The sequence below is a fragment of the Coturnix japonica genome, chromosome W (assembly GCF_054131305.1).
Source record: "Coturnix japonica strain WE chromosome W, WE-NBRP24, whole genome shotgun sequence".
NCBI lineage: Eukaryota > Metazoa > Chordata > Aves > Galliformes > Phasianidae > Coturnix > Coturnix japonica.
This window is the reverse complement of record NC_140701.1, coordinates 20,862,512-20,874,975: the sequence shown is the minus strand read 5'-3', so window position 1 is coordinate 20,874,975 and position 12,464 is coordinate 20,862,512. Positions and strand designations below refer to the sequence as shown.

General features: G+C 49.0%; 1 protein-coding gene across 1 annotated transcript; it reads left to right on the top strand.

Moving 5' to 3' along the window:
- The first annotated feature begins 719 nt into the window (after positions 1-719).
- On the top strand, positions 720-3,609 carry LOC146754589 (protein MANBAL-like). The gene is made up of 2 exons (XM_085527847.1): positions 720-869; positions 3,476-3,609. The coding sequence occupies exons 1-2, from the start codon at positions 720-722 to the stop codon at positions 3,578-3,580; spliced, it is 255 nt and encodes an 84-aa protein (XP_085383973.1). The 3' UTR covers positions 3,581-3,609.
- The last annotated feature ends 8,855 nt before the right edge of the window (positions 3,610-12,464 follow it).

Below are 12,464 nucleotides of genomic sequence, written 5' to 3'. Positions count from 1 at the left end.
GATGGGATTTGCATCTTGTGACTTTTCTGTTGCAGATTGTCGAGCTACAGAGCGTGAGTGGCTGTGAAATGCAATTGGGCTTCATGGAAACAGTCCGGAGCTGTGTCTGGAGCTTCCTGCGTGGCCATTGTAAGGTAGGTGTGCCTTACTGTAAGCGTGCTCTGAAGCAGTGTTGGTTAAGCACAGCTCACTCCTCTGTCTTCAACAGATCAGCTTTCTTCATGCTTTATTTCTGTGGCTGGCGTTGTAGAGCACAGCAGCAGCAAGACAGCAAACACGTCCACAACCAGGTACGTGAACATGGGAAACTTTAATTCTGTGAATAATACTGGTATTAATATTAATAAGGCAGTGGTCACGCATGTGTAATGGAGCTCAGGGATAGGTTTATTCTTGTCTGTTAAGCTCTTCCCTTATTTGACATCCACCCGTCCTCTCTTGCTTATCTTCCCCCCACCTGCAAGTGCAGCAGTACTGAAGGCTGAGGGGTCTTTTCCTAGGCAGGCGGACAAAGGCAACTGAAATGCAACTTTGATGTCCCTCTTTGTTCGCGAGTCAGTAGGCCCTGGATATCATCCCAGCAACTCTCTAAGTCAGCCTGGAAATGTTTGCTAGCAGGAAGTAACCCCATTTCAGTGCCTGACACTAACGATGCCATTTTTCCCCCCCTCACAGCAGGCAGCCTCTGTGAGAGCAGTGGAGCAGCAGCTGTCTGCTCTATGGCTGCTGAACTGCATTTCTCATCACCTGAGATCCCTGAGCCCACCCTAATGGAGAACGTGCTGCGCTATGGACTCTTGTTTGGAGCCCTTTTCCTGCTCCTGTGTGTGCTGGCCATCATCCTGCCAGTTTCCAAGTCCCCAAAGGCAGTAAGTAGCGCTGTGTGAGATTAATAGGAATGCTCAGGCAGTCAGCTGGGAGGGAACCGTCTGTAGCTGTTGCCTATGGCAGTGTGCCCCGGCACTGCTGAGAGTGCCGCACTTGGTTCTGTCCTTCCTTCTGCACGCCAGCAGCCTTGAGGTGCCAGCTCATCCTATCCTGCAGCTGCTGCTGAGCCCTGTGAGCTGCCAGGCAGAGGGTCCACCCTCCCAGCACGGACCGCCTTGCAAGAGAGGACTTTAGGCTCTGGTTTGCATGGGTTTTTTGGGAACTAGACAAAGGTGGAGTTTCTAATGTGCCCTGAGGTCAGGAAGGCAATTTCCACTGCTGGCCCCCAAAGCTGCTCGGTCAGGTGACTTGAGCTCTCAAAGCAGCTGTCAGCCAGTTGTTAGAAAGCTCCCTAACTGTTTCCCAATTGCTTCTTGTAGGACTTGGGGGGTTTTGAGTCTCAGACTTGAGAGACGGTGAAGAAACCCAAGGCAAGTGCTGCTCAGCTGAGCAAGAAAGCCAAGAAAGAAAGCAAAAAGAAGCGATAAGGGCTTGAGCAGGAAGGCACAAAGGACAGCAGAATTGCCTGGAATGCTTCCTCTGAGGTGCACCAAAGGACACACACTGCGTGGTCTTGTTTTCAGGCATGGCCGTGCTTTCCCTTTTGTGGACTGCGAAGAGGAACTAAGGAAACTTTAGTCATTACCAGTATCCCAATTATTTGATTTCATATTGAAATGTATTTGGATGCATTTAGCATCTCTTTGTTGCAAATTAAAGCAAAACAAACATATGAATAGTGGTGCTGCCTCTTTCATTAGCAGCTCAAAACGCGCCTGGCTAGGGCTGGCAATCACAGAGCCATGAAGTGGTCGGCTTCACGTCCCTCCCTGGAAATGGAGCTGCTTGTCCCACGTTTCCGTGTTGGTGTTCCCAACTGGTGGCCTTTCAGCCCATCTGGAACTGCTGGCGATGGACTGTGAGCATCCCCTGTTCTCCAAGGGCCGAGAGAAACAAAAGTGGCATGGGAGGAAGAAAGGTGTTCCTGCGCCTTGAGCTTGTCTCTCTTCTGTACTTCTGTAGATACTGTATATCTAGTGCTTGTTCTTTGAGAATGATGACCTCTTTGTTAGGTGTGGGGTTTCTGGCCCTCATTCCTCCAATTAATGCGATAGAACTGACAAGCTTGTTTGTGTTCAGGTTGTTTGTATGCTCTGTTTCTTATTTTCTCCGTATATGCACTGTCCCCATGATTTCCTGTGCATGTGATGAATTCACATGACAATAAATAAAAGAGACACTCTCCATTTCTTAGGAATGATGCTTAGGTTCAGGTACAGATGAGCTTCTTTGTTTTAGAGGCTTCAGGCTTTGGAGACTACCTTGGTTCGAACAGCAGAAGGCATCAGTGTTCACTTCTCAGCAGCACCAATCTACAAACCTGAGTAATAGCTGCTTGTTGCTCTGTTTCTGCAGAGCCTCGCTGCTCCCCGTGCACTGATTACAGCCTTTGGAAAGGCAGCCAACTCACTTTCCTTGGGAAACCACACAGATGTGAACTATAATAGCCCAGTGACTTTAGAGATGATTGAACAGGACTCTTTGATTAAAGGATACTGTCAGATGCATGTCTGCCCCTCTATTATCTGGTGCTCTGTGTTGGGAGCTTGAAGCTAGCAGATCTTGCTCTGGCATTTTCTGTGTGTCCTTTTCCAGTTGACAAGCTCTGACTGCTAGAACCCAAGATGCTAAAGCAATATTTAGACTCAAATGCATTTAATGAAAATAGGCAATCTGTGTGTGTGCGCTTTCTCCAATGAGACTGGTGCTGTTCCCTCGTGTCTTTACCAGATAACTAGACTTTATTTCCCATGGCTGAAATATGATCTGTCATCTGCCTGAAGGAAACAAACTTTATAGCTTAGGATTCCTTGTTAGTCCAGGTGAAAAGAGCTTTGCCTTCGGTGCCCTGCCTGGATTTTGGTCTTGGTGTAAAGGCTCTGAACGTAACATTCTGACTGCTGTTTTGAGGCTTACCTTTTGTCTCACACATGATAAGGAAGAAAATTTGGCAGAAATACTTTTTCAATGGTTTAATACATGCTGGTGATTCTGTGATATCTTCTCCTTTTTCTGGTGTGAATAATTGTTGTTTAGTGTTGGTTTTTGTCCTGCTGTTAAAATGAGGGTGTTTTTTTTCTACAAAGCCTGATTTGTGTGCCCCGGTGGCGCAAGTGGTAGAAGTGCCTCTCTGCTACACAGGAGGTTCGAATTCCGGGGGGTTGGACTCAATGATCTCTAAGGTCCCTTCCAACCCGCACGAGACTATGATACTATGATGATACTATGATTTAGGCACTTAAGCTTATAACAACCTCTGTGGTAACAGGCTGTGTGAGGATTCACACTCATCCAGAAACACATGCAGAGGAAGCAGGGATGGTGCTGTTCAAGTCTTACTAAATGTAGGCTCAGCCTGATATAGATGCATTCCAGCGGAAATACCCAGCACTTACGTATTTTTGCTTTCACATAAATGCCTGAAATGAGCTGGGCATCAGCCAGTTGTTAGAAAGCTCCCTGACTGTTTCCAAATTGCTTCTTGCAGGACTCAGAGAGCTTTGAGTCTAAGACTTGGGAGACGGTGAAGAAACCCAAGGCAAGTGCTGCTCAGCTGAGCAAGAAATCCAAGAAGGAAAGCAAAAAGAAATGATAAGGGCTTGAGCAGGAAGGCACAAAGGACAGCAGAATCGCCTGGAATGCTTCCTCAGAGGTGCACCAATGGCAACGGACTGCGTGGTCTGTTTTTCAGGCATGGCTGTGCTTTCCCTTTCATGAACTGCGGAGAGGAACTAAGGAAGTTGGAAGGGAAGGGCTTCCAATGCATTAGCAGCAAAGAGGACTTCACCTATTTGGGACTTGATATATGGTAAGAGCTGGAGACACTGCATTCCTTCAGGGTCTGTCTCTTCAGGGCCAGGGACGGTCCAGTGTTAGCCTGAAATATGGCTAGATGGGACTGAAGAGAGGTGGTGTCATAGCCACAGAGTCTCTGTAAGGCATCTGGAGCTTCCAGATGCCAGCTCACTGCTTGGTTTGTTTGATCATGAATGAGTCAACGGGAGGAAAACCTGCTGTGTTAGGTGCCACAGGGCTTACAGTGGCTTTGAAGAAAAGGGTTCTGTGGTGGGGCTGCAAGTCTGCCATCCTTTTGCATACACAGACTGACATCCTCAATTGACAAATGCATTGTGAGCCCAGGTCCGGCAGCAGTGCTGTGCTGTGTCTGTTCTCTACCAGAAGCCTAACAGCACATTTGCTGGAACCATCAGTGTGAGAAGGACCGCGTTTGCTTATCTCCCTTGCTGTTGGTGGATGAGTCAGGTGGGCAGCATGAGGAGAACAGAACAAAGCATGCAAGACAAAAGCACTCCGAAGTTGCTTGGAGATCTCAGGACAAAGAAACATGACAAAAATATCTCACACCAATTACATATAATCTTTGTTTCAAATTAAAACAAAAATAACTTTTTAAAAGTCATGCTGCCTCTTTCTGTGTGTTTACTATGAAAGCTGCTGGAGCTCTGTAGAAACACAAGGACATCCATGGCCTGTTCATGAGAGTGACCCATTTAGGGGAGGCCATTCAGCTCCTTCGATCTGTGTGAAGGTGGTTGGCTCATACTTTCAGGCATGCGTGTGTCCGTGCTTGACGTGGAAGCAGCAAAATGTCTGCCAGAACACCTCCACCTTCCTGGAAAGAGGAAACGGTGCAATGTCTTAATTAATTTGCCTCTCATGAGGGATATTGGCTCCAAGAGCCCCCGTGGAGGTAGCAAAATAAAGGCAGTGTTTGTTAATAGGAGCGGGGGATTAGATGGGGATTCAGTCAATTGATAATGGGGATTTCTGTAGGCTCCCTGGCAAGTGTAGCTGTAGCAGGGAGCTGCCTGGCAGCCACTTGGGCTGCAGGAGGAGCGGTGAGCTGGGTGAGCTCTGGCTGGTGTTACTTGGTTCCCTCCCCAGAAGAGGAAAGGAAAGAAAGACTGTGCGGTAAGTCCTCAAATTCCCAGGCATCTATCTCAAGCAGTTTTTCTCTTCCATTTTTGACTGTTCAAGCAGGTCTCCCTCTCTGACCACACGCCGTCCTGCTCACAGTGCATCCTTGTGCTCCTGCAGTGCAAGCTGCATGATCTCTTGAGGCAGGTTAATAAGCAGCTTGTGACCCGAGTTCCAGTTCACATAGTTCAATTAAATCCCAATTAATCCTGCTCAGACCTAATTTACTTTCATTCTCATACATATGCTTCTCTCTGCTTTAGAGATGCTCTCTGCTGATGTTCCCCACTGGCAGCAGTGGAATAGCCAAGGCTGTCTGTGAAGAGAAGCAATACTTCCTTCTTGCTGCTCTGGAAGTTTTGAAGCCAAGATTCTTTCCCAGCCTGGTGTAAAGAACATGAAAAGAGCCCTTTGGTGCCTGGGTGCCAGGGAGGGTCGAGTCTCCGTGTGGTGATACTTAAGGAGAAAGCAATGAGGCTGTAGGAGGGGAGGAGGTGGTCGCTGCCTCTGTTCATGGAGGTAGTTCTTCCAGGAAGGTGTTCTGTTGCTCACAGCGTGTTCCTGCAGGGATCAAGATGACTGTATTGATTTTGTTTGCTTCTGAATCTCATGAAGCATCAGACTGACTGCAGCGAGGAAGTGGGATGATGAATGGAGAGTGCTGGCGTTTGGATTCTCTCCGCTTGTTTGGTGATGAGGTTGGCTGCCAGGTTTGGTGCTCTGAAAGGATCTGACCCTCCTCATCCTCAGACCAGAAGGGACGATTTGGCTGGTGCCGTCCCATAAGAGATACGGAAGCAAACCAGTGTGGCTTTGAGCAGTTCTTCTAAGTTTATAGAGTGGTTTTGTGTCTTTTGTTAAGTGGATCAGAGCAGTCGCTGGTCAAAACGTCCCTTGTTTGGGCTGGCAATTACAGGGTGATGATCCTGTTGGTTTCACATCTCTTCCTTTAAATTCAGCTGCTTTTCCCATCTTTCATTCTTGGTCTTCCCAACTTCACCGCCCACCTCGATCTGTCACCACATATCAGTGCTGTGCAGTCCCCACCTCTGATGATGTTCACTTCCTTCCCCTCAGCTTGTGGGGTTTCACTTGGAGCCTGAAGGCACTTGTGTGGCTCTGGAGCTTTCTGCACCCTGTGTGAACAGCAGCTGGCTGCAGCCAAAGGCCCTCAGACTGCAGCTGAAGCAGAGCCCAGTTGATTCTTGCACAGCCTGGGTCCAACCCACCTGCCAAACACAGAACCATGCTGCTGTGTGAGAGCCTCCAGGCTGGAGAGAAGGATCCCAGCATTAGTCCCCCTGCTTGGCAAACCTAAACCAGCCCTAAGCTCATAACCATGAGTTCCTGATCCTGGCCATGCTAATTGCTTGCTGTCACACCCACACTCTTTGCAAGTCTGCCAAGCTCAGTGATTGTAAAATGATAGAATACCTGAGCTGGATGGTCCCTGCGAGGACCACTGAGTCCAGCTCCTGGCTGCATGCTTCAATGGCTCCAGGTGGGGATGGCAAAAAGCTGCTTGAGTGAAAAGATCAGAGCAAAGGGCTCTGCTGCATCTGTCTGCGACTCAAACACCACCATTGTGTTATTCATAGTAATAATTCCTACAAATATAGTTGGAATTTGCAGCGAGCAAAGTGCAGCTCGCCTCAGGAACAGAATCAAAGGGTGGCACAGTCTGGAGCACACACCTCTGCCTGTTTTGCTGTTGCCTGGGAAGATTGCAGCTTGATGACGTCCAACAGCAAGGCAGTTCTCCTTCAGCAGGTATCTTCTGAACTCACAAGCACCTCTGCACTACGGAGTGGCCCTGTGTTAAACAAGGATGTCCGTCATTCACACTGGTTTCAGATCTGACATTCCTCTCCTAGCACCCAGGACCAATGCTTAGTCACTTCCCTGTGAGGAGGAATGACTTAGCATTAGGTAGTAGATGAGAACAGGATTCTTTCCTATGTTGCTCCCTTCAAAGATCAATAACCACATGCCGCACGTGGGTAACAAGAGCCAAACAGGAGCCATTCCATCCCAGACTACACCTGCAGATGTCTCCACAAGGTCTGTGTGAAGAGTCTCACAGCTGAAGGCCCTGGGACTGCTCTTCCTCTTTCCAAACACATGGTAGCTGAGGAAAGCTCCCTATTAGCTGAAGAGACCAATTTCAGGACCTTTACTGACTGGAGGAGCCACTGTGGGACACAGGTGTCCTCTCCCACTCACCCTCTCTCCACAGCCGGCCATGGAGCAGCTCTTGAAAAGATGGCGGAGCTGTCTAAATCAAACCCTAGCACTGACTACATAAACAAATACATGGACTAGCTGCATGAAGAGCAAGCAGCAGACATTGCAACAGCAAGTCAAATGCAACCTCAAAGATTTACTAACAAAGAGTCAAAATGCTACATTTCCATGGGAAGCCTAGAACAGATTGACTCAGGTGTGACAGTGGCTCCCAAGGCGGTTCTGCTCCACACATTGCTGGTGCACTTGCTAAGACACCTCATCTTTGTCTTTGGACACTGGGAAAAGGGGAAAACATATTTTGCTACTGGTATGTCATTCTTGGGAATGGGAAAGAAAGTGAGTGTGGGACTTGGGTCACATCACTGCAGCCTATGGAGACCCTTTGGGTGTGTAGCTGCCCTGCAGCACAGCACTGCCACTCCGCTGCTCCAACAACACCTACAGCAGCTGGGCACATAAGAATGGCAGATTACAGGGAGTGCCATGCGGGTGCTGCAGGGCTTCATCCCCTAACCCTGCAGTGATATATCAGCAGTGCCCAGCTGGCTTTGCTGCACATTGTTATCACCCGAGAGTCTGAAGACTTGGGGGAAAAGCTCAGCAGCTGTGCAGCTGCCGAGGTTCCATGTCATGCCCTGGCCTGCACACAGCCCGGCTCTCCCCGCTCTGCTCTCCCAGTGTTTCCCGCAGCCCCTGTGCTGTGACCAACACAAGCGGGGCTCAGGCCCAACGTCCGCTCACATCCCCAGCAGGCAGAAATATCACCCGACAGAATCCCAGCCTACCTGCAACCCCCAGCAGCAGTTCAATCCTTCATTTCTACACTTGTGCTTCGTAACACCAAACCAATAACAACAGGACGAGCATCTGTTTGAGTCATTTTAAAAAAGTATTTGACTTACAGAGATATTGTTACAGTCACCTGAGTATTGGAAATTACAATACAAGGAAATTTCCACAATGAATTTCATACAGTATTTTACCATCCAGTGCTGCTGGATGTTCATGTCCTTGTTCAATAGAGCATATATACACAAACAGTGATGCTGGAAGAAAATGAAGACACCACAAGAATCAGGGGCTGCAGATACCAACAGAACCAAGAGCTGAATTCACAGACAGAGCGCAGCATGTCAGAATGATGCAAACAAGACAATTTTAAAAGGCTTTTCTCTTTCAGTTTTTTTTTTTTTCTTTTTCTGGAATAGAAACTCATTAAAATATCAGCTCCAGCTGCTTGATCAGATGAAGACATGGCACATTTACTGTGCAGCTTCATATAGGAACACCTGAGCTACCTGGAGCAATAAGGCTTTGTCAATTTGTCCATCAGCAGCTCAGCATCTCATTCAGTTTTTCATGTCATTTTCATAAGGCAAAAATCGAAACAGAAGTTATTTTCATGCTTGAGAATTGGGATTAATTGGCAGCTACATACAAGTATGTATTTGTTATGTAGTATGAATTCACACAGACCAGGTTGCTCAAGCAGTGCTGGGAGCAGTAAAGTCATTCATCTCAGCTGGAAGTCCAGTATTACCTGGGGTAGCAGATGCTGTGGGGTTATCCACAGCATCCACGGGATGTTTCCAAAACATAAAGAACAGCAAAGTGCACCAATGGTTCATAGGAACAACGTTTTATTTCTACAGAACATGCTATAGAAAAACCAAAAGACTTAACAGAATCACAGAATCACAGAATTGTAGGGGTTGGAAGGGACCTCTAGAGATCATCGAGTCCAACCCCCCTGCCAAAGCAGGCTCCCTACACCATGTCACACAGGAAGGCGTCCAGGCGGGTCTTGAATATCTCCAGAGAAGGAGACTCCACCACATCCCTGGGCAGCCTGTTCCAGTGCTCCGTCACCCTCACTGTAAAGAAGTTCTTCTGCACATTTGTGCGGAACTTCCTATGCTGTACTTTCATCCCATTACCCCTAGTCTTATCCCCACGCACTACTGAAAAGAGACCAGCCTCGCCACTATGGCTCCCACACCTCAGGTATTTATAAACCTGGATCAAGTCCCCTCTCAGCCTTCTTTTTTAAGGCTAAACAGACCCAGTACCCTAAGTCTCTCCTCATAGGGGAGATGCTCCAGGCCCTTCACCATCTTAGTGGCCCTCCGCTGGACTCTTTCCAAGAGATCCCTGTCTTTTTTGTACTGGGGAGCCCAGAACTGGACACAGTATTCCAGATGAGGCCTCACCAGGGCAGAGTAGAGGGGGAGGATCACCTCCCTTGACCTGCTGGACACGCTCTTTTTAATGCACCCCAGTATGCCATTGGCTTTTTTGGATACAAAGGCACACTGCTGGCTCATGGTTAATCTGTCGTCTACCAGGACGCCCAGGTCCCTCTCAGCAGAGCTCCTCTCCAGCAGGTCTTCCCCCAGCCTGTACTGGTGCATGCAATTATTTCTACCCAGGTGCAAGACTCTACACTTGCTTTTGTTAAACCTCATCCGGTTTCTTACTGCCCAGCTCTCCAGCCTGTCCAGGTCTCGCTGAATGGCAGCACAGCCTTCAGGTGTATTAGCCAATCCTCCCAACTTCTTGTCATCAGCAAACTTGCTGAGGGTGGTCACTATCCCCTCATCAAGGTCGTTGATGAAGATGTTGAACAAGACTGGACCCAGTACAGACCCCTGGGGGACACCACTAGTTACAGGCCTCCAGCCAGACACCGCACCGCCAATGACAACCCTCTACACTCTGCCAGTCAGCCAATTCTCAACCCACTTCACCGTCCACTCATCTATCCCATACTTCCTCAGCTTTGTTATAAGGATGTCATGGGGGACAGTATCAAAAGCCTTACTGAAATCAAGGTAGACTACATCTACCGCCCTCCCCCTGTCCACCCAGCTAGTGACATCTTCATAAAAGGCCACCAGGTTGGTCGAGCACGACCTACCCTTGGTGAACCCATGCTGAGTACTCATGATAACCTCCTTATCACCCAGTTGTCTGGAGATGGCATCCAGCACAAGCTGTTCTATCACCTTCCCTGGGACAGAGGTGAGGCTGACTGGCCTATAGTTAGCCGGGTCTTCCTTCTTACCCTTTTTGAAGACTGGAGTGACATTGGCCGTCCTCCAGTCTTCAGGCACCTCCCCAGTTCTCCAAGACCTCTGAAAGATTACAGAGAGCGGCTCAGCAACGACTTCCGCCAGCTCTCTCAGCACCCGCGGATGCACCCCATCAGGTCCCATGGATTTATGGACCTTAATGTTTCCTAGGCACTCACGGACCACCTCTTCCCTGACTAAAGGGAAATCTCCCATTCCCCAGACTCTCTCATCAACCTCCAGGGTCTTGGATTCCTGAGGGAGAGCTCTTTCACTAAAGACAGAAGCAAAGAAGGCATTCAGTATTTCCTCCTTCTCAGCATCCCCTGTTACCAGAGCGTCCCCCTCACCTAGTATGGGGCCCACATTCTCCCTAGCCTTCCTTTTGCTGTTAACGTATTTAAAAAAGCCTTTTTTATTATTCTTTATCTCCTTAGCTAGATTCAACACCAGGTGGGCTTTGGCCTTCCTGGTTGCATCTCTGCAGTCCCTGACTACATTCTTGTACTGTTCCCAAGTGGTCAGACCCTTCTTCCACATATCATGTACTTTCTTCTTTCCGCGGAGCTTGCACATGAGCTCCTTACTCATCCACGCAGGTCTCCTTGCACCTTTTCCCGATTTCTTAGTCACAGGGACGCACCGATCCTGAGCTTGGAAGAAGAGCCGTTTAAACACTAACCAGCTCTCACAGGCCCCCTTGCCTTCTAGCACCCTGGCCCACGGGATAGCCCCAAGTAGGTCCCGAAGGAGATCAAAGTTGGCTCTCCTAAAGTCCAGGGTAGCAATCCTACTTTTTGCTTTGCTTCCTCCACTCAGGATCTCGAACTCCACCATCTCATGGTCACTACATCCCAAGCTGCCCCCAACTTTTACTTCCTTAACAAGTCCTTCCTTATTGGTGAGAATAAGGTCCAGCAATGCCCCACCCCGCGTCGGTTCCTCTACCACCTGCATCAGGAAGTTATCTTCAATGCACTGCAAGATTTGTCTGGACCGCGCATGCCTGGCCGTGTTGGTCGTCCAGCAAATATCTGGATAATTGAAATCCCCCATAAGTACCAGTGCCTGGGAGCGTGCCGCTACTTCCAGTTGCTTATGGAAGGCCTCATCAACCTCCTCCTCCTGATCAGGAGGCCTGTAGTACACACCCACAACAGTGTCCCCTTTGCCAGCCTGGCCCTTGATTCTCACCCACAAGCTCTCAACTTCTACATTACTCTCACCCAGGTGGAGTTCAATACATTCTAGCTGCTCTCTCACATAAAGAGCAACTCCACCACCCCGCCTTGCCAGCCGATCTTTCCTAAAAAGCACATAGCCCTCCATGACAACATTCCAGTCATGCGAGCTGTCCCACCACGTCTCCGTGATCGCAATGAGATCATGGCCACTTGACCGCACACAGAGCTCCAATTCTTCCTGTTTATTCCCCCTGCTTCGCGCGTTGGTATACAGGCACTTGAGAGAGGCAGCATCTCCCCACCCCTCTCCATGCCTTTTAACTCCATTGTCTGCACCCAGCGAGCTCTGCTTTGAGTCTTGAACTGCCGCCTCAGACCCAGCGGCCCTCGTTTTGTCCCCTTCCCCCATCCTACCTAGTTTAAACACCTGTCAATAAGTCCTGACAGTTCCTCAGCTAGAACCCTCTTACCCATTTGAGACAGGCCGCTTCCATCTGCCGCTGTCATGCCAGGTGCCGAATAAATTGCCTCATGATCAAAAAAACCAAGACTCCTATGTCTGCACCAACTCTTTAACCATTTGTTTAAGAGGTGGGTTTTTAGGCCCAACTCAGTATCCCTCCCTGCCACTGAAGGTACAGATGCAATAACCACTTGCACACCTGTTCCTTCGATTACCCGCCCCAGTCCCCTGAAATCATCTTTGAGAGCTTTCAGGCTTTTTTTACTAACTTCTTCACTGCCAGCCTTAACTACCAGCAGGGGATAGTAATCAGAAGGGCAGATCAGACTGGGAAGTCTCCCAGCAATGTCCCTGACCCGTGCCCCGGGGAGGGAGCACACCTCCCTGCGGGTAGGGTCAGGCCGGCATATAGGGCCTTCCATTCCTTGCAGAAGGGAGTCACCTATGACGACTACCCTTCTATCCTTCCGTGTGGAAGAAGTTTTGAGGTGCGGGTGTGTCCGCTTCCCCCGAGGCACCCTCACAGGTGGGGCTGATTCCACATCTGTATTCACCTCTCCCTCGGGTTCCAGG